Source organism: Cebus imitator, unplaced genomic scaffold (genome assembly GCF_001604975.1).
Source record: "Cebus imitator isolate Cc_AM_T3 unplaced genomic scaffold, Cebus_imitator-1.0 Scaffold70, whole genome shotgun sequence".
Lineage (NCBI taxonomy): Eukaryota > Metazoa > Chordata > Mammalia > Primates > Cebidae > Cebus > Cebus imitator.
In genome coordinates, this window is record NW_016107385.1 from 7,298,705 (window position 1) to 7,321,654 (window position 22,950).

Genomic DNA, 22,950 nt, shown 5'->3' on the forward strand with positions numbered 1-22,950 from the left:
GGGGTTTCACCATGTTGACCAGGATGGTCTCGATCTCTTGACCTCGTGATCCACCCGCCTCGGCCTCCCATAGTGCTGGGATTACAGGCTTGAGCCACCGTGCCCGGCCTCTATTAACTTTTTTTAAAGAAGAGACTCCCATTTACATCACCAAAACTTAATAGTTTGGATCTCATCATTTGAGAAACTGTGCTTATGTTTTACTTATGCTAAAGCATAAGTCATTTAGTTAATGACGAATTTTAATCTAAGTGTAAACTGTAAATACTCAAAAATTCTTACTGAATTAGGCTTCATTACCCAATAGTTCCAGTTCTTGAGGATATTAATTACATACCCACTGTGTGCTATGATTTTATTGTTCCTCATTTCATTCTCATGATAACCCTGCTATGTGAGAATAACTGTATCAGACACTGTTGAATGCCCACTCAACAGTGAATACCTTGTTCCTTCTCACTAATACAATCTTGATTTTGATCAGCTGGCTCAGGCTGCAATGCTCTCAGGTCTAGTCATTCTCCTTTGCTAATGAGCAGCTTAGGTGTGAGTATATGACTAGGTATTCATCAGTGGGGCCTGGGTGGAGGTCTGCTGGGGGTGCTTCTGGAGCACATGTTAGTCTCAATAAGTAGAGAAAGAGTGGGAGATGCCCCAGAAGAAGCACCATGCTTTGTTTTAGGTTGTGATGTTTGGAACTGGGCATCCATCCTGTGACTGGGAGGAAAAAGTCAAGAGAATGGCAGAAAAGCTGCCCCAGAAATGGACGTCTCTGAACTACTCATATTATCAATCCTAACATCACCTATCTCCAGACTGCTTGTCGTGTGAGACTAAAAAAATAAGTAATTTAAGTTAGGTATTTCTGTGTCTTGCATTCAGATGCATCCTAATTTATTTAATAACGACTTCCATTTCATAAATAAGGAAACAGAAGCTCTGAGAGGAGAAAAATCATTAGCCCCATGACACATATCCAGGAAGTGACAGAATGAGGACTTGAGTGTAGGTCTAATTCACTTTCTAATCCATGCTTCTCAAGTACAGTAGCTGACATCCTAAACAGTATTTAAAATCACAGTGTGGAACTATGTTATTAACACATAACCTAGCTTCCGTCAGAAGCTAGACTGAAGATCAAATTAATCAATCTGGATACATGATATAAATGCAACTTCTTATAAAAACATAAAATTGTGTATTTATAAATCTATTGATAAAGTTTTCTCCAAAAATTGTAATTATTCATTAATTCAACAAAATGCATTAAGTACTATGCCTAATAATTTGTTCAACCGAATTCATATTATTCTTTTAAGATTAGAATTCCTCTTTTCTTAATGACTGCTCTAAAAACACCAGAGATAGTTTTCTTCCCTTTTATCTATCTATGGCTTAAATAATAAATCTTACAGTTTAAATAGTTCAAATAAAAAAATTTTCATAGCCCTCAAAATTTTCAAAAGTCCTCTCCTAATGTATTTTTGTCATAGCATTAACAAAGTTTACGTAAAAATTCTATAGCATAATTGTGGTTAATAATTTGTTTTGAGTGAAATGTTTACTTATCCACAGTATGATTTATTTCATACTCAATATCATTTATTTTAATCCTTGAACCAATGGGCAAGGTTAATTTGAATGGCTGAGTTAGCTGAATGTAAAATAACAATTTTAAAATAGATTTACAATACAGCAAACACTTTTATGGTTTGTCACATGAACTAGAGACCTAAAATATTATGAATCTAACATGAAAAACATTAATTCTTAAAACATTCAGTTTAGATGTTTTGAAAGGAGAAAGAGGCAACTAGTCTGACTTACGCTATCAACTAGTCTGACTTACGCTATTAAACGAAAGAATGTCATATTCTACCTAACAGTGATCATGAAAACTGTACCCATCCACTGTTTTAAAGAAGATAGTTTTTTCCAAAACATACTTTTTTAAGTAATTGCTATATTCTAAGTGTATTTTTCATATACTTACTTCCTGATCAACTAGGGAAATGTCAGGTCTCAATCCCTCACAATAATGCATGTAACGGAGAGAATTCCCGGGCAGATCTCCTCTGAGTAATATGATTGCATCATGAGGCATGGAGGTGAGAAGGTTCTTTGCAAATTTATCAATCACATAGTTGGTCCTTTGGTCACAAATGCTAAATAAAACGATCCAAAAAAAATTAAAATGGCAACACTTTGCTACAGTTTTCATAACACTGGGCTTATTTTCTATGTCATTCCTTTCCTATTATACAATCAACATTTAGTGTTTCAATATATTCTAAAAAAATATATAATTTGAAGAGCACTATCGTCTGATAAAAAAGCAGCAGCTAATTGTGCAATTGAAAAAATCAGTCTACTGCTTACTTCTGGAATTTATAGTCATTTCCACAAAAAGGGAATCAGTGTATAAGAATAGGTCCCTTTTCCCCCCAAGTGCAATCCAATCTTATCTTTAGAAAGTAAGATTTCTAATTCCACTTGGAATTTAAGGCAATTTCATGTTAATTCCATTCACTCAAAGGAACTTTCAGAAACGCAAAAGGAAATCTGCCCATTTGTGACTTGAATTTGTATGATTTTCTTGCAGGCAGAGGCTGATCCTTCCACTTCTCCCCATGAATCACAGGCCTCCTGTGTTTCTCTCTGCCTTTAGAGATCAAAAAATCGCTAAGGGGATGAGACCAATGAGAAGCAAGGGGAGGAAGAGTTTACTGGGTTGTTTACTTCTCTCCAGGCATTATTTGCTACTGCCGACAACTTCATTCTTTTCAAGAATAAAGTGAACTTTCTAACTTCAAAGAAAAACTGGCATGAATTCTGAGACCATTATATGAAAGCAGAAGATGACAAGACAGCAGTAAGTATCAAAAAATCAGACAAGCAATGTCCTTCCTGTTATGACCAGGTCCATTACATTGGATAGAGCTGAGAAACACGGCCTAAAGCTGAATCACCGGGTTAGTATCATGAAGCAAATGAGCACCTCCAGGAAAGGAATATTATCCCTGCCTTTGTAATTCATGTAAAAATTACTGTTGTCTACCTGATTCCCTAGGCTAGAGTGATGAGGCACATTGTGCCACCTACCAAAGGTGCGAGTATTCCATTCCCCTGAGGCAAATAAAAAAACCAAAACAAGATAAAAACATCTAGCTTGTGCAAACATGTCTCATGTTGAACTTGGACTGCCCTAATGGCCTGAGCCAGGAGATAACTGGGATTAAAAAAGGTTGGGACTCACCTGTGGGCTTGGTGAACCTTCTTGAGCTAGTGAAGATGTGGCCTTTCTACCACCAGCTGTTCCCCAGTATTATAAAGAACAATGTGTTTTTTTTTTTTTTTTTTTTAACTTTTATTTTAGGTTCAGGAGTATATATGTGGGTTTGTTATTTGTTATATAGGTGAACTCGTGTCACAGGGTTTGTTGTACAGATTATTTCATCACCCAGCCTGGTTCCCAATAGTTATTTTTTTTTTTCTGATCCTCTCCCTCCTCCTAGCCTCCACTCTCAAGTAGGCCCCAGTGTCTGTTGTTCCCCTCTTTGTGTCCACGAGTTCTCATCGTTTAACTCCCACTTATAAGTGAGAAGATGCAGTATTTGGTTTTCTGTTCCTGTGTTAATTTGCTAAGGATAATGGCCTCCAACTCCAACCATGTTCTGGCAAAGGACATGATCTCATTCTTTTTATGGCTGCACAGTATTCCATGGTGTACATGTGCCACATTTTTTTCCTACCTGCTATTGATGGGCATTTTGGTTGATTTCATGTCTTTGTTATTGTGAACAACGCTGTAATAAACATTTGCATGCATGTGTCTTTATGGTAGAATGATTTCTATTCCTTTGGGTATATACCCAGTAATAGGGTTACAGGGTTGAATGATAAGAACATTGGTTTTTAAAGTTAAAAGAGAAAAATTAATCCTTTAAAACAATACCAGTCAAATCTCACTACAGCAAAATTCCAAGGGACTGTCTTCCAATTCTATAATGTGTACTTGATATTGCTGGAAACAAAAACCAACTATAATCTGAGACATCTTTTATGTTAGACTGAGATTCTTATTGTAATGATTATTACATAGATTTTGAGAAATACATGTAATATTAGTAATACATGAGTTAAGAAACTTTTAGAACTTAATTTAAAAATAATTAAGGCTGGTGTGGTAGCTCACACCTGTAACTCCACCACTCTGGGAGGTTGAAGAGGGAGGCTTGCTTTAGGCCAGGAGTTCAGGACCAGCCTAGGCAACATAGTGGGACCGTGTTTCTACTAAAAAAAGAAAACAGAAAAGAAGAGTCAAGAAAAAAGGCATGATAATAGTGGCATGTGCGCATAGTTCCAGCTACTGAGGAGGCTGAGGCAGAGACCTGCTTGAGCCCAGGAGTTCGAGGCTGTAGTAAGCTATGATCACGCTACTGTACTCTAGCCTAGGGGACAGAATGGGACCTTGTCTAAAAAAAAAAATTAATATTTACTACTACAGGGTCAACTGGACATAAAGCATAAAGTCAATTATTTTAGGATATACAAAAAGACCTTAAATCATTTTACTCTTCACCTAAGTGTTATTTCAGTCATGGAATTTTACCTATACTACGGATTCTAAAAGTATCTCTAGGGTTCTTTAGAGAAAAAGAGACAAAAAGATACAAATTGTCTACATGCACCACCTAAACCCGTGTTTGCCATGGCCTGAAACCATACATCACTCATGCTGAGAGTCTGGTTCTGGAGAGTTTAACAACCCCGAAAGTTAAAGAACTACTGCATTCAACCAAGCTGTCTCACTTTGAGTCTTGAAAACCAGTAGAAGTTAAAAATGAAATAAACTGTTTGAATCTAAATATTCAGCTATCTCTGGCTTGACAGCTACTTCTCACAAAAATAACCATGTGTTTACCTGTAATTAGAATACATTTGGTAAACTACAAAAAGAGTTGCAGAAAGCCATTCCAGACACTGAAGCCGACTGTTATTCAGCACTCGGTTAGTCTCAGATACAAGTGCAGCCAAACCAGTGCCAGCGAGGACAGCCACTACTGCATTGCTCTGCATCCAGAATCGTTCCACCTGTGAAAGAGACCAGCAGGTCCAGTTGACTAGTTTATGCTATCAATCAGGTACTTATATATTTTTTAAATGTACTGCATAAACCTAGTTGCATGTGCCTGTTGTCATTCAGATTTTGTTAGCTGATTTCCCCAATCCAAGCCCAGGTCATATCGTTTTTCTATTTTCAAACATTCTTCCTTCTCAGTTTGACACGTGCATCTCCCTTTTTAGATCCACACATTCACTTCAATACTGTGGCCTTACTCTTGAACTCCAGTAATACACAGGCTGAAACAGGTAGAGAAATGCTTTTGCTTTACTCCTGATGTTTCCTTCCACAGGGAGAAGCTCCACTGTCCTGGCCTCTTTCTGACCCCTCACGTATTTCCTCCTGTGGGATGTAGGGACTGATCCAACCGGGGAGTTTGGGAGCTGGGACTCAGCTTGCAGGGCCTTCCCTTTTCGAAACTCTCACTTTTTCCTGGAACTGAGCTTACCCACAGGAAGCACTTGACCAGGGACAGAGTCTGTCTCTGTGGCACCCATGGGGTGGGGGAGACATGGGAAGAGGCCTGCCCTGCACAGTACTGCCTGTGACTAGTGGGAAAATCTGTTCATTCTGAGATGCTAAAAGAGGAAGCCTTCTTGGCCAAAGATATAAGCCACATTTTCAAGTCTCAGTATTATCAGTAATAAAGGTGATTCTCCCACCCGTTATACTGGATTACCTTCTCAATTTATTCAGAACTCAGGTGATCAAGTAGGGTATTATTTATTAGGCTTCATGAACACAGACACACACACAAAGACCAGCTGGTTTCAGCTGTCAAAAAAAAGCTATTGATATTTACAGAGATTCTATTATAAGTAGAAGAAATACTCTAATCTCAGAAACTGCTGCCAAGGAAAACAGAAACACAGTTGCTCTTTTGCGTAGGCCTGGGACAGGGGAGGTAAGAAATAAGGGAGTATGTGGTTAAGTGCCCTCAATTGCAATTCATATTTCTTTTGCTATTAAAAAATTCCAGGAGAAATGCTGTTGGGCCTATATTTGCAAGCGTGCACGTGCACACACACACACACACACACACACACACACACACGTGCGCGTGCACGCACACACACGACTGACTTAAATCTACCTTACATGTATTTTTCTATTTAACAACTGTGTTAATTAAACATTGCATTCTTTTTATCCTAAAAAGAGGCCTTAGCTGTACTGACTCAATAATTTAACTTTGATTTATAAAAATGTAAATATAATTTTAACTATTTCTCAAGTAATCTGCTCTTCTACAAGATTCATGAAATGCAAATTCGTACATTCTTCTCAAACATTCTGGTCAATGATATATCTATATCTAAGTAAAACTTACCACACCCATGAAAAGTGGTTTTGAAATATCTAAATTTGCTCTCCAAGCAAAGAACAATGAATAAATGCAAAACATTCCAGTAAAAAGCCATACTAATGATGGATTCGGCCTGTCCCTACAAAAAATAATAAAAATATATCTAAAATATTTATATACATATACAAGAATATCAATAATAATATCACAGGACTGTAAGCTATTAGATCTATAAAAACTTTCCATTTTTAACTAGGATCAAAGAGAGATGTCAGTGTTTAAAATCTGAGTTGAAACAAATAACCAAAATATAGTAATAAACTTGAACTACAACTTGGGACTATGCAGTAAAGAATATAAAGCTAACATTCACAGAAGAAATACAAACTACTAATTTTGTTAAATTTCAGAAGTAATCAAATGTATGCAAAACAAATATTTTCATGCTTGAAATAATAAAGATTTAAGAATGATAAATCTCAATGCTGGTGTGAATGCAGCAGTATGACAGTATATGTTAGTACAATCCTTCAGAAAATTTACTTTAATAACATCTATATCAGGAGCCTTAAAAATATTCATAATCATTGACTCAGTTATGTGACACGCAGGCATAAATCTTTAAGCAATGACCAGAAATGTGAATAAAGATTAATCCATAAAAATGCTTTGGTATTAGTTATAATAGCGGAAAGAGTGGAAGCAATCTAAAGACTTCTCAATAGAAGATTTAAATTAATTCTCCTGTGGTCATAGGATGTTACTTAGACATTTAAATGATTTTAAGTATTTTTATAGTATGGAAAAATGTTCATAATACCATGTTTAAGTGTTAAGTAAACAAACTACAGACACATATGCAAATATATATTTGCATACAAATACACACATTCAAAAGACTAGATAATAAATTAATTAATAGGTTTTATAGTGCTACATTTTTCAGGGTTTCTTTTCTCATCAGGGGTTACTTTTATCATCAGAGGAATTTAAATAATTGCTTCTTTTTAAGATCAGCACTAATAATCGGTTACGACAGAGTAAGAGATCAAGCCTGAAGTTTCGGACATCAAATGACTGCCTACTTAGTAATATACTGCTCAATTTCTTGAAATCATTGATTTAGAATCAGAATAAAAATAAGAAAGCAATACATATTTATCTTAATAGATAGCTAGGAGACTCACTTATTTGAAGTATAAAATAATACTAGCAATGTCCTAAAGTGACATAATGAAAACATTAATTCATTTCATGAACACAGAAAAATAAGAGAAAAAGGCATTCTATTACTCACTTTCTTGATAAACATATATTTGCACAAACTGCAAGGGCTTGGATGTTGAATGAGAGTTCGGTCCTCATATTTGTGACTTGAGAACTGCAAAAAACAACCTAACTTATTGTTGGCAGAAAACAATTTGATTAATTCCAAATAAAATATTCCTTGTAGGATACATTTGATTATATACTGAACAATCAATCATAAGGGCTATGGTCAGATTTAAAAATTTTGTCTTTTAAAGTTGGAAGACAAAGTGCAATAGAAAGAGTTAAATAGTTCCAAGATGTTTTCCAATTGTAACATGTGGTTACCAACTTACTTAATTTGGAATAGGATCAGAATGAATAATGCTTTTGTATTTTTGATATTGGATTCCTGTATAGAATATCCCTGACTGGTTTGGTAGGAAGCTCTTTGAAATGAGTTTGAATTTTTTCCTGGTGGCAGTGTAGACATGGTCAATAGTGATTTAGCAACTGATAACAAAATTAATTCGAATAGCTTTCTGGAGATCTAATATGAAGAAAACAAAGGCCATGAGAGATGATTCCCAGCTATTCTTTTGCGGGTTATCATTTTCCTTACATGGCTTCCTTGTTTTCTATATTATTTGTTTTGGTTCGAAAAACATTTAAGCAATCTCAGAGAAATGTATTTTTTTTTTCCTACAATTAAACTAAATTCTTCCATTAACACATATGCATTTTCAGATGCTGAGTTCTAAAATAGCTTCTTAGTTCTAGCTGTCTCCAATTTTTAAAAAAGAAATGACCCTACACATCATCTCAAAGAACTTTCTTCTCCCTACCAGCAATTTTGCTGGAGAAAATGTGATACCATAATTATGGACACCACACAATGTGTATTTTACTAATGAAGACTCATCTACTATGAGAAGACATCCTTACTCATTTTCAAATACACTTGAAAAATTGATTCCAGCATGAGGCCCATTTCAAACCATTCTTCAAAAGGAATAAAGTCAGTCTCAAAATTAATTCTTGGAGATCTATTGCTTAAGTGTAAGTGCAAAAAGACTGGTCACTGCCTAAGGTTAGATTCAATAATTTCCTTGTACAGGACTGCAATTTAGAGATATGCATGGGGAAAAATTTAATTTGCTTGACTGAAAAAGGGCAGATGATTAGCTTCTATCATTTTGAAGGATTTTCTCATAAGTTAATCACGAGTTGCATTTTTCAGCACTCCTGCCCACCCGAAACAAAGACTAGAAATTCCCATTCAGGGAATGCTAAAATTACACCTTCATTCTACATGATGACTTGGCCCACAAAAAAGTATGAGTGTGAGTGGTCATCACGTTTGTCAAGTCTTTTTTCTGGGTATACAACCTGCTATTATTTTAATGTAAAGGAGGCCTTTAAGTCTCCCAATAGATGACTTTTACGTGCAACTAACATATGGTCTAGGATTACTCTTGAGAGTTCTTTGGAGTTCATGTAGGGTTTGCTAAGGCAAAACTATACTAGTTATCCTTCATGTTGTAACAATCTCTGGAAAGTAGATAGAAAAGAGCACATAGAAAAGAGTCCTTCTGCATGGAGCAAAGCAGAATAAAGTAAAAGCCCAGAGACACTGACATGACTGTCTTTATCTTCATTTCATTTATTTATTTTTTGAGACAGCGTCTCACTGTGTCACTCAGGCTGGTGTACAGTGGCATGATGATGGCTCATTGGAGACTCAACCTACTGGGCTCAAGTGATCCTCTCACTTCAGCCCCTGGAGTAACTACAGGCTCATGCCACCATGCCTGGCTAATTTTTTTAAAAAAATGTTTTGTAGGCTGGGTGCGGTAGCTCACTTCTGTAATCCCAGCTTTTTGGCAGGCTGAGGCAGGTGGATGATTTGAGGTCAGGAGTTTGAGACCAGCATGGCCAACATGGCGAGACCCTGTCTCTACTAAAAATAACAAAAATTAGCTGGGTGTGGTGGCACGAACCTGTAATCCCAGATACTAAGCTGGCTCAGGTGGGAGGATCACTTGAACCCAGGAGGCAGAGGTTGCAATGAGCAGAGATCGCACCACTGTACTCCAGCCTGGGTGACACAGCAAGACTCTTTCTCAAAAAAGAAAAAGTTTTTTGCAGAGACAAGGTCTCACTAAGTTTCCCAGGCTGGTTTCAAACTCCTGGGCTCAAGCGATCCTCCTACTTTGGCTTCCCGAAGTGCTAGGATTACAGGCATGAGCCACTGTACCCAGAGCCGTCTTTATTTCTGAAAAGAAAACTGAGCTTCCTGTTCCATTCCCCCAACTAAAAGGAGAAAGCCACAAAAGTCTCACACATAAAAAGAAATATTTAAAATCAATGGTGAGAACCATCAAAAGGTTATGTGAAAGTAGCTGATGGCAGGGAGATATTTTCAAGATATGATGTAAAGTGAAAAACAGCAGGCCAATAAAACAGTAGGTTTGCTGTGATCCTACTTTTAAAAATAAACAAAAATCCTAAAAATATTAGAAAAATATAGTCTAAAGTATTAACAGATTAATAATAGTGGTTATCTCTACATGTTGGATTTATAGGTAGTTTTTACTTTCTTAATTTTGCTTACCTGTATTTTCTATAAAGATTATGTACCTTTTTTGGGAGTAGAAAAAAGAAGTTGTTTAAAAAGAAAGGAAGGAAGGATTGCTGGAAGAAAGCAAGCTAGTAAGTAAATTACACCAAAATCGTGGGAACTCATGAACTGCCTCACATATAAAGTTGAAATATTCTCCTCATAGTTTTTTTCAAACAGCCCCAAGAGTTCCAAATTAGTAATTAGTTAGGACATCACTTTAGTGTTATAGAAACCTATTTTCTTCCAAAATTTTGTATCAAGTTGGTATGGATATCTTTCCACTTGTCTTAATCTGTAGGTTTTAAAGCAAATATTAACCCACTTTTCAAAGAACACTACTGAATAATATAGATGGAAATATATTTGCTTAAGCCAGCTCTAATAAGGTTGGATGTTAAAAATATGTAAGTCAAAGATAGAGCTTATGGCAAGGATAGCCTAAACAAGTCATAGAAGACATTACATAAATTAAGCTCTGAAGAATTAAAAAACCAAAATAACAAGAAAATAATTGTTCAAATTGTGCTGAATACAATGTTATAAAATGTACATAAAATAAAGACAATGTAAAAGCCAGAACAGACAATACATTATTTATAAAACAATACTACACTGACTGGGTAATTTTATATCCAATTGAAGGTTAAAAACATTTTAGTTCTACAAATGCTCTATATAGTACCCTAATATTCTCATTCACTGTTGTGTTTATTGCTTATTTTAAGCTCTTACTGAAGGAGGTGCTAAAAATATTTGACGGTACAGTTGGCCCTCTGTATCCATGGGTCTGCCTCCGTGGATTCAACCGACCTTAAATCAAAAATATCTGGGGAAAAGAACTGTCTTTACAAACATACACAGACGCTTTTTTTTTTTCCTCTCCTCCCGCCCCCACTCCCAGATGCTTTTTCTTGTCATTATTTCCTAAACAATACAGCATAACAACTATTTGCATAGCATTTACACTGTACTAGGTATGATAATCTAGAGAAGATTTAAAGTATACAAGCGGATGTACATAGGCTGTATGCAAATATTATGTCATTTTGTATCAGGACTTGAGTACCCATGGCCCTTATATCCTCAGGAGGTCCTGTAACCAATGCTCCATGGATACTGAGGGACAACTGTAAATACAAACAACTGTTAACTGCAGAGGGAAAAACTACTTCTCAGACGTACTTTGCTACAAAGAGATAAACTCAGAAATCCCTAAAATCACTTAAAGGAACAGAGAATTTATTTTAAAATAGTTTCAAGTATTTCATACTCACAGCAGTATTTCAGACATAGTGGATCCTACTTCAGATTTAGCCTAAACACAAAAGACAAACGTTTATTTGCACAAGCATTAAACTGAAACTTTATTAGGCTACTGTACTTTACCAATCTTAAAACATACCTGTGCGGGTTTGTTACACAGTTAAATTGCATGTCAAGGGGGTTTGGTGTACAGATTATTTCACCACCCAGGTAATAAGCATAGTACCCAATTATTTTCTTGATCTGCTCCCTCCTCCTACCCTCTGCCCTCAAGTACACGTATCCATGTGTACTTAATGTTTAGCTCCCACTTACAAATTACAACATGTGGTATTTGGTTTTCTGTTTCTGCATTACTTTGCTAGGACATAAGCTCATTCTTTTTTACAGTTGTGTAGTATTCCATGGTGTTTTTGTACCACATTTTAAAAAATCCAGTCTACTATTGATAGGCATTTAGGTTGATTTTAGGTCTCTGTTATTGTGAATAGTGTTGTGATGAAGATACATGTGTATGTATCTTCAGAGTAGAACAATTTATATCCCTTTGGGTATACAGCCAAAAATGGGATTGCTGGGTTGAATGGTAATTCTGTTTCAAGTTCTTTCAGAAATTGCTGCATTATTTTCCACAGTGGCTGAACTAATTTACATTCCCACCAGCAGTGTAGTAGTATTCTTTTTTCTGAAACCTCACCAGCATGTTTCTTGACTTTTTCATATAATAAAAGCCATTCTGACTTGTGTGAGACGGTACTGCATTGCGGTTTTGATTTTCATTTCTCTAATGATTAGTGATATTTAGCACTTTTTCATATGCTTTTTGGCTGTATGTTTAAAAGATACAGGTTTTAAATGTACAAGGCAACATTTCTCTCAAAGTCTTTAATCAGAGTCTTACTGAATTTTTAAAGAAGTCAGTGAAAACTAATTGGGACATCTTTTAGGAAGAATTTCAGAAATAATAATTGGCAGGCCGGGCACGGTGGCTCACCCCTGTAATCCCAGCACTTTGGGAAGCCAAGGTGGTTGGATCATGAGGTCAGGAGTTCAAGACCAGCCTGGCCAGCATGGTGAAACCCTATCTCCACTAAAAACACAAAACAAAGGCAGAGCATGGTGGTGCGCACCTGTAATCCCAGCTACTCGGGAGGCTGAGGCAGGAGAATCACTTGAACCCAAAAGGTGGACACTGCAGTGAGCCAAGATCGCGCCACTGCACTCCTGCCTGGGTGATAGAGCAAGACTCTCTCAAAAAAAACAAACAACAATTGGCTAGAAATCAGTTAAACTATTCCAGCAAAAATGATTAACATGTTAATAAATTAATAACCTTTTTATACTTCCATTATAGACTTTTCTTAAGCTCTTTATAGCACTTCGATTAAAATTCATTACAACTTCTTCATCTACAATTTCACAATTATGTATGAATAATATAAATTTCAAATCTAGAATGGTCCTCAGACAATATTTTTATGAAATAACCAACATAAGTAAAGCAGAGTATAAATGTAAAGTATCAAATTCTCTAAGTCAAAATAATTAATAATTTTCCTTTTTATTAATCTATTTCATGTGAAAATTTCTACATATAAAAAACATAGAATACATATCTAAGGCTTAAAGTGCTTTTTAAAAAATCTATAGATCCATCATTCATTTAAGAAACAAAACCTCATCAATATCACAAGGTATCTCACAAAGCCCTCAAAGACTTTTTCCTCATCCCACAGTAGTAACTACTACCTTGAATTTGGTGTTATTTCCCTCTTTTTTATAAATATATCGTCCTACCACTTTTGTATGTACCTTGATCAATAGATTGTTTAGTTTTCGCATGGTTTAGAGTTTTGTGTAAGTGGTGTTATATGCTATGTACTCTTCTGAGATTTGCTTTCTTAAACAGGACACAAAAGTACAAACCAAGAAAGAAAAACCTGATATAACTGTCTACAAGAAAATAAAAAACCTGCTTATCCTTTCATTTTTCAGATAAGCTTTACTGTGACTACATTTCAGGTGTTCCCCTAACATGTCTTAGGAAAAGCAAGGCCTTTTGCACTTCTTTGGAGCACACTGTTTCCATTTAGTGAACTTGTCTCTTATGAGGCATTGACAGATATGTCTTCAGTTTTAATAACTAGATACTAACATGAACACTGTTCATCAAATATGTAAAAAAAAAAAAAAAAAAAAAAAAAAAAAAAAAAAAAAAAAAAAAAAAAAAAAGAAAAGAAAAAGAAGAAGAAGAAGAAGTGGTTTGGTCAAGGTAAATTTTAAAATTTGAGGATTTTTTTTTCCTTCAATCTTTTCCAGATAGTTTTATTCACAGATCAAGTGCCCATAGCGACTCAGTGCTAACAAGACTGAAATGCTTCAAATGTAGGTGGAAGACTTTTTAATGATTGCTATCCTAAAAAATATATTCAGGATATAAAACTATATGATGTCAAATTAAGTGATTCTGACTTTCCTCTAACTTACATCAAAGGTTATATTCCGAAGGGCAAGTTTGTTATATAAATAACCAAAATAAAAATTCGATCCACTGTCATTGATAAATATTGTTTTTGCAATCAAGGCCCAGGCAGAGCACCAAAGTTTTGCTACTTGTTTCCTTAGAAGGGCTTTAAATATGAATTTACCAGGCTGAAGGTTCCATATTCTTCCCTGAGAAAATGTGTCAAAAATCCTTGCAGTGTTGTCTGGTCTCCCCAGGTCCACCGGGCATGATTAAGGTAAGATGAGATGGGAAGGTGGACATAGGGCAGCAAACCAGCAGAGAAATACAGGCTCAACTTCAACAAAGAGCCCAGGGAGAGTTCCTGCATCAGAGCACATTGGGTGGTATAACAATGTTTATTTTAGTAGATTCATCCTGGAACTTCAAGAACATATCAAGGAAAACATCAAATATGTTTACTCAGAGCTGATCTCCCAATTTATATTAAGTTACCACAGAATACTATGTTAAACCTTCTGATTACTATGGATTACTAGAAAATTGCATCAGCCTGAACTCCTTTGCATGGCAGGTGAAAGCTGAGTGAAGCAAATAATATTAGCAAAGGCTCATGAGTATCATGTTTATTGCATCGCTTACATTTAAAACCATGTCATGACAAGCAGCATTGCACAGCTAAGATAACCTGCTTGGAAGTGACTATGTGCTGTTTGGCTGATTTTGAATATGCCCAAAATACTATTCTAAGACCAATTCACTTCATCATCATCATTAGGAGTAGACTTCAACCGTATATATTATTATCATTATGCGTTGACTATTCTTTCAACAATGATTGTGAACATTTCACAGAAATGTTTGGCATAAATGAAACTAGCTTTTATATATACTCCAAGCTCAACCAAATGCTTTTTTTCCCTTCAATTTACATACAGGATGGTCTATTAAAGAAAATTACTTGTTATATTTAACAATGCTGCTTCATATACCATATTTAGGAAAATGTATTTCTCATTTGTATAATACTTTTCTTAAACAAAGGACAATATCGACAATGTTTTATAAAGATTAAATCCAAAATAATACGAATTCTGGTATATTCAATCAATTCTTGCATGTTACAGCAAGATTCAAATACTAGCTAGTTAACTGGAAAAGATGGTCTCCTACAAATATCATATTTGGAAATTGCCAATTTTTCCTTTACAAAAAAGAGAAATTCATATGTGAGAATGAATACAAGAATCAAGGTTCACACTCACCAGAAGTAGAACAAGCAGTTGATTTATATTAGCATTTTCAAATAAACATTCTTAATTGAAAATGAAGTGTTTTATTATAGCACTGATTTCATTTGAGATTTCTATAGCAGTAATGAGATGCATAAAAAATGATGGCATAAAAGGAGTGTGAGAAATAATCTCACAACATGCCTTTGCTATTCTTAAAAGTGGTTTTAAAGAAAGTACATGCTTACTTTTGCACAGCTTCTGCATATTATAAAGTTGAATTTAGAATGGTAAGATGCAGTTGCTGCAGAATTTTCCTTTTGTGTGAGAAATAAAACAGGAGACAATGACATGAGAGCTATTGCAGACAGTTGGGGAATAAGTAGTTTACAGTCCTGATTGCACATTAAAATCACCTGGGAGCTTCTTAAAAATACTGATGTCTGGGCCTAACTCCAGATCACTTATATCAGAATTTTTTGGGGTAGAATCAAGTTTTAGCATAAATATGTGTATATATATATACATCTATGTATGTATGTGCATACAAACACATATATACATATATACCTACATTACTATATACATATGTACATCACATTACTATATACATATGTACATCTATGTATAAATACACACAAACAAACACTAACTTTTTTTTTTTTTTTTTTTTGAGATGGAGTCTCGCTCTGTTACCCAGGCTGGGGTGCAATGGCATGATCTCGGCTTACTGCAATCTCCGCTCCCTGGGTTCAAGCGATTCTCCTGCCTCAGACTCCTGAGTAGCTGGGATTACAGGTGCCTGACACCACGGCCAGCCAATTTTTGTATTTTTAGTAGGGATGGGGTTTCACCATGTTGGTCAGGCTGGCCTTGAACTCCTGACCTCGTGATCCGCCCGCCTCCGCCTCCCAAAGTGCTGGGATTACTGGTGTGAGCCACTGCACCCTGCCCAAACACAGACTTTTTAAAAGCTTCTCAGGTAAGTAAGCATCCAGGGTTGAAACCAACTGACTCAGGACTTTGTGTTCTGTCTGACATCACCTCACAGTGAAATCCAACTGCCCTGTTACTTCATTGGTAGGCCTTATTTTCTAGCCTCTGCTTTTTAACTAATGGGAAATAAGCAGTCACAGGTCTCAAAATTTCAGCACTGTCTGGTAGCTCACCTCAGTGCAGGGAAAATATGCCCTTAGTCCAGGATCCAAAATTATCAACTCTGAATCCTCCATGTTTTACACAAAGTATATGCCTCTCCTTTCAATCAACGAACATGAGATATGAGCTGAGAATGCATCCCTCCAATGTTGTTCAGGTCAGAAGCCTGGGTAAGATGACTGATACTAGAGGAAGATGTATCCATCCATCCCACTGACTCACAAGAGAAATATTTGGGCCTCCTTCTCACATTCCATAGGAAAACTTCACTGAGTTATATTTCATATCTCCATTTTTAATTAAGGTTTATATAATAAAAGACCATATAAAGAATTTGCTGTATACACTATTAAAGACACTGCCTGTTATGCTGTTTAATAAGCATTATATAAGGACTTACATGATTGACTTCACAAAATTCAGTGCCAAGGAAAAGTAATTTCCTGTCAACTGCTATGTTTCCCTTTTACTTGCCTTTTCTTTCTTTTTTTTAATTTTTTTTTTTTTTGAGACAGTCTTGCTCTGTTGCCCGGAATGGAGTGCAGTGCTGTGATTGGATCTTGGCTCACTGCAACCTCTGCCTCCTGGGTTCAAGCAATTCTCCTGTCTTAGTCTCCTGAGAAAGTGAAACTATGGGTGCATGCCACCACGCCGGCTAATTGTTTTGTATTTTTAGTAGAGATAAGGTTTCACTGTGTTGCCAAGCTGGTCTTGAACTCCTGAGCTCAGGCAATCCACCTACCTGGGCCTCCCAAAATGCTGAGATTATAGGCATGAGCTACTGCACCTGGCCCCTTTTACTTACTTTTTAATCACATCATAAAACTTTTATAACCTCCAGGTTACCCTTTTTGGTTTGCTGTTAAGAAGCTAAGAAGCAAAATGTGTTCAAGTATAGTAAATATAGTTATCTAAAGCTTTGGTATAATTATTTCTCATTTCTAGATAACAATTTTATTTATGTGTTTTCTAATTCTGAATATAGCCAGGTATAATGAACAAATAATAAAAGGATAAATAAAGCTGAGTCTGCACACAAACAAACAATATAGTAAAAAGACTCTAGCACTGGCTTTGTATATAGACTATTTTAGCCTCTGGGTACTAAATCTCTCAATGCCTAATGAAGTAATTTTCCTATGTTGCTTTATATTTGATTTTCTTCTTTCAGAGAAAGAAGAAATAACAATAAATCAGTTTTAAGTCCAGGGAATCCTTTTTGAGAAAACAGCACTGTTATTTAGCAGAGATTTTATTAGTTCGTTCACAATAGCAGTGATGTCTGTTTTGTTGAGAGCTGACTCTTCAGCACCTGGAACAAGCAAATGGCACAGGGCCGGGACTCCGCACACAGCTAAATGAGTAAGTATGATGGCACACCACTCTGTTTCTTAGAATGTGTAAAACAATAAGAAAATTTGATATTGTTGCTTTAAGTCCTTTCAGCCTACTTTCATTGAGGTGCTGTTCAGAATCAGTCACAAAATTATGGAACATGCCAGATGCCACTGCAATCAATACTGCATAATTTCTGGAAATCCTATTTTTTTTCAGTCAATATTGTTAGGCCCTAAGGTTGTTTATGCTTTACATGAAACCTAAGAAAAATTAAAGCCTGAAATTTTCTTATAACAAAAATGTTGTATTAGACCTAAGTAAAATATTGTACATTTTTATTTTTCAAAATTCAAAAACCTACCTTCTTTTTTAAAAGTCGAAAGAGAATCCAAGGTATTATACACAAAACATAGAGGATTATTGTGTGCTGGTTACATAAGCTGAGGCCACAGCAGAAAGCACCAATTTTAGTTATCTGAAAATAAATTAAAAAAAAAAAATTAAGTAAAAAATTCACCTAAAACTCTAAGAACAATAATAAAAAGCCATTTTTATATTAAAACCAAGCATTTGTCTCATAAGTTAGGTTAAAAATCAACCTCTAAGACACAAGTAGTTATACCTTTCATAGTCCCTAATATTTATCACTATTATTTTTGTTAATAGTTTCCATGTTCGTCAAATAATTGCAGTTTCATCTTAAATAACTGTTTTCAAACCAGCTTTTAGAAAATCCTGTATGATAAACAGGTAAGTTGTTATAGTAACAGGATATTGTGTAATGCTTACTGAAGTAAAATCTAAATTGAAATTCAGCGATTGTTTTTTCTCCTATTAAACAAATATAACTTCTTTTATTTAGAAACCTGGTTATCTCTGGGTGATGTTTTTGAGTTTTTTGAATGTGCGTTAGTTTCATAATCGACAAAGATTCTCTCCTTGGCCAAATTCAAGTCAGGCTCCTCTGAACTTCTCCCAACTGAGCCTTGACTTTTGGGGTTCCATGCTCATCTCTGCATCGTCCAATTTTAGCATGAATCCTGCCACGTCAGTTTCACTAGAACTCTCATCCTCATTATCTGATCAAGTTCTTCATCCACTACCATTCCCTAGGTGATGTCTGATCGCTCTGGCCTGCTTTCAGCCAGAATTCAGTTAAATTGGTTTAGCTAGAATCCCCCTTTACAAACCCTGATGTTTCCTCTCAGTAATTTTCTATCCACTGACTTCCACCCTGGCTCCTTGGCTATAAATTCCCACTTTTCCTTGAATTTTGAGTTGAGCCTGATTTCTTTCCCCTACTACAAAACCCCCTTGCAGCTGTCCCTATACCTGAACCTGATAATGTGCCTTCTCACTCTTTAAAAGGTGTACTGAATAATTTTTTAGCATAATCAGACATTTTTTAAGCCCAAAAAACCCTCTAATAGCATCACAGGAAACCACACATAAACCATGATGTTCTTTTGTTTCTACACTCTTGAACAACACAAGGCTGCCTATACTAAGATGATTTGGCATTTCCCAATGTGTAGACTCCAAGTTTTTAGAAGATAGTGTTCTTTCACATGTCAAGTGATTCTGATGATAGTGTTTACCTTAAAATTCACTGTAATCTCATCTGAACTACTTCATGTTTTACATTTGATACTCTTCTTTTAGGTAAGTAAACTACAAATTTGATCTTTTTTGGCAATTAAGGAGTGAGTCAATGTACTATAATTTAAGGGAGCCAGTCCAGAGTTTGGCAACTTCTGATAACATCAACAAATGATGCTGAATTAACCAACAAGCCTTTCTTTCCCATGGGACACACAAGGGCGTTCATAATCCTCTCATTCTCCAAAAACCTTCTCAACTCTGAGAGAAAAAAAAAGCACCCTGTTTTTATAAGGGTTGTCGTGGTTCCATCCATAATGAAAAAGACTGAGATCATTTTCTCTCTCAACATGCTAGATTATCCTGACAGTAATCAGAACAGAAAAATGGTATTTAAGCCAACATTAAAAAGAAACACATCTGTCTAAAAATTAAAACAAAAACTGATTTCACTTTGATCAAAATAGGTTACCTTTGATCTCTCCTTTGCAGTTGCTGCTTCCTCAAAATGTACAGTAAGAGCCATAAGCAGCCCCACAAACAGATTGTTTAAGCTAAAAACCTCTGCTGCAATGGACCACTGCCATGTTAGACGAGAAAATGAAAACACCCCCGCAGCAAGGATTCCTCCAGCAGATGAGCCAGAAAGTCTGCAAACACAGATAACATGAAATCTTCTTTCCCAACAAAAAGAACTAACTTTATTTTCCTTTTTGTAAACTGTACCAGCAAATTATGACAGTCACCCAGCACTATTCCAACACATTATATGGTTGATACATTACCACATATAATAATTTCTTTCAACGGATTTTAATCAGGAAGTTCATATGTTAACCTATTAATGAACAAATAAACAAACCTATAGCTAGAATGAGGTTCAGTCCTCAGATGTAACTGCTAGGATTCATGCCAGTTCAGAAAACCTGAAGACACAGCAGCTAGAGAGAGAACAAACCTGTGTCATTTTATTGCTCTACCCATGAAGAAGGATGCTTCAGTTAAGACCTAAATGTTTGATTGCAAAAATTAATGAAATGAAAAAATATTTATTCAGAAAAATGCATTCTCACTTCAGGTAGAATGTTTGAACCTAGATACTTTCTATTTTCATCTCTCAGCACATGGCAAAGAATGTCTTGACCACAAGATTTGATGATTTTAATATCCTATACAGTGCAGTTCTTAGTTTGCGTTTTTTTCTTTAGACAAAGCTAAAGTTCAAACTAATTTTTTTCCTAAAGAAGAAGATAGAAATGTGAATTTCAATAACACCAGAAGAATCACTTAGAAACAAATTTCTCACCCATTAATGCCAACAAACCCCGTACCTTCAAAACAATCAGGGATCTGGATCTCAGTTCAGAGACTTGATTTGAGACTGGTAGTGTGGCTGAATTTACTAGCACATATCAAACCAAAACAACTTTCCATTTCCTTATAAATCTAAAACTGAAAATGATAGCTATTGTGAAATGCCTATTTCTAACAGTGTTATAAAATTCAACAAGCATTACTGTGTCTAACAATTTCTATAGCTCCAAATCATTAATTTTCAACTATACTCTTTTGTATAAGAAGTTGCAGAGTAGTTCTACAGCTTTTAATCAATCACTATTTTTAAATGATTAAATAAAAATCTCAGTATCAGCAAACCTCTTTTTTCTTTTGAGTTTGTTTGCAACTTATTTCTCTTTTCTTTCTCTTACAAAAATCAGCAGTTTCCTGTTTCAGTTTCCCATTCTCCCAGTGATCCTAATTCAACACATTGCTATTTCTTCCTTTCAAATTAATTTCCTATCTACTCACTCCTTTCTATTTGTACTTTTACTGCCTTCGACTTATTTTATGAGTTCCCTAATTTGTCTTCTGTTTTTCAATCTATTCTGCAATATAACATCATATCAAGTTTCCTAAAATATACTCTTCATGACTACCCAGCCCAAAAACTTAAGGACACTGTGTTGCTTTGAAGGATAGGTTCTAAATCAGCCAGCCTGTAATCTAGGCTTCCAATAAGCTGGATTCCACTCATTCACTATTGATCAACATTATTCTCTTCACCAATTAGTCAGGCTTATCAGAATTTCCTCCTAAGACACGCCTTACGCCTAGCACTATACCTTTGCTCATTCTGTAGCACTGAATCTAATGTCCTCCCTTCTATTTATTTAAATCCTACTTCTTTCTCAAATGTTTCTTCAATTCCTAGGTTTTTAGCCCATTCTGTAAATCTATAGTATTTAATTGTCTGTAACAATTAATTTAACATTGCTTTTGAAATGTGAATTGCAGTTAAACTTCATTTATATTGGAAATATCTAGTCCTAAGCACCCAAAGGAAACTTAGTGAACAAGAGAACAAATTAAAATATTTCTAACATTTCTAAAGGAACTTCTGTGTTTCATATGTCAATATTATTTTGAAAGTCAGCATAAGATGCAAGATTCCTTCCTCTACTTAAAATCGAAATTAGCATCCTTGGAGAAATGGCCAATTCTAGAGCTGGGGTAGCTCTAGCACAATATTAGTCCGAAACAGCTTGTGCTGGAAAGTAAAGAAGTGCTCAAAGAATGATGGGGGCATGACAGAAGGACACAGGAGTCAACTTAAAAAGGCTCCCACTGGCCAAATCTGGGATAATTTAAGCATCAGAAATAATTATAGTAATAACTTCTAACTCCCTAAATACACAAAAATCTATGCATGTACTGAGGTAAATAAATAGGTGAGAAGAGAATATCATTGGCCTTTCCATAGAAAATCAACTAATAACTGTAGAAAAAATGACTGAATTAGAAATCACCATTTGGCAGCCATCTTAATAATTATCAGTGAATACCAAAACTAGTGGGTAAAGGTTTTGGAGTAACAGAATATGTATAGTCCCAAGGCACCTCCCTACAAATAGACGAATTACTAAGGGAAGAATGGTAACTTAACAGTAATGAAAACTGTCAGACACAATCTTAACTACATGACCAAAATTAACAGCATCAGCAATAGGACAAACATCACATGCTTCCCAATCTATTCTAGTGAAAAGAATATAGCATCACTTCTACAGTATTCCTGCAGAAATGTGTTACCTGAAACTAAGCAGAATAAAGTTCTGATATAAATGAATCGTCAGGAAGAAAACTCAACCTTCACTAATCTACAATGATTTTTAACACATTCTTTCACTCAGGAAGGCATCCTAAAGCATTCGAACTGTTGACATTAATCATTAGAATTATGAACTATGTTAACTGCCCTTTCAAATATTTCATAAGGTTTTAAAAATTGAAGAATATAAGGTAAAATTTTTGGCTTCAATAACATGTATCTAGTTACTTTAGATTACTATAATTAGGTACATTAGTATTTTACTGAAGACTAATCCCATATCGGCAAGGCCTATAATCTGAATCCTCTCTCTCCATCTCCCCACTAAGGTCAAGATGGTTTTGCAATAAATAATTCATGTACTCCTTCACCTGATTTTCCTCGGCATTAGAAAAATAATATGTGAGACCGCTGAGTAAAGTAGTAGAAGACAAGGTAACTATTATAAAACCAGTAATGGAAATCAAATTTAAAATCTCAACCTT

The 22,950-nt window shown here is 35.4% G+C and overlaps 1 protein-coding gene across 1 annotated transcript in view; it reads right to left on the bottom strand.

Annotated features, from left to right (window-relative positions):
• The window catches only part of TMEM260 (transmembrane protein 260), a 74,634-nt gene that overhangs the window by 30,615 nt on the left and 21,069 nt on the right, over positions 1–22,950 (bottom strand). Inside the window, exons 4-11 of the mRNA XM_037739475.1 lie at positions 19,829–20,006; positions 18,119–18,232; positions 14,214–14,393; positions 11,577–11,617; positions 7,729–7,812; positions 6,456–6,570; positions 4,925–5,094; positions 1,994–2,165 (exon numbers count right to left, since the gene is read on the bottom strand). Coding sequence (XP_037595403.1) covers positions 1,994–2,165; positions 4,925–5,094; positions 6,456–6,570; positions 7,729–7,812; positions 11,577–11,617; positions 14,214–14,393; positions 18,119–18,232; positions 19,829–20,006 — 1,054 coding nt within the window. The remainder of the gene's footprint in view (positions 1–1,993; positions 2,166–4,924; positions 5,095–6,455; positions 6,571–7,728; positions 7,813–11,576; positions 11,618–14,213; positions 14,394–18,118; positions 18,233–19,828; positions 20,007–22,950) is intronic.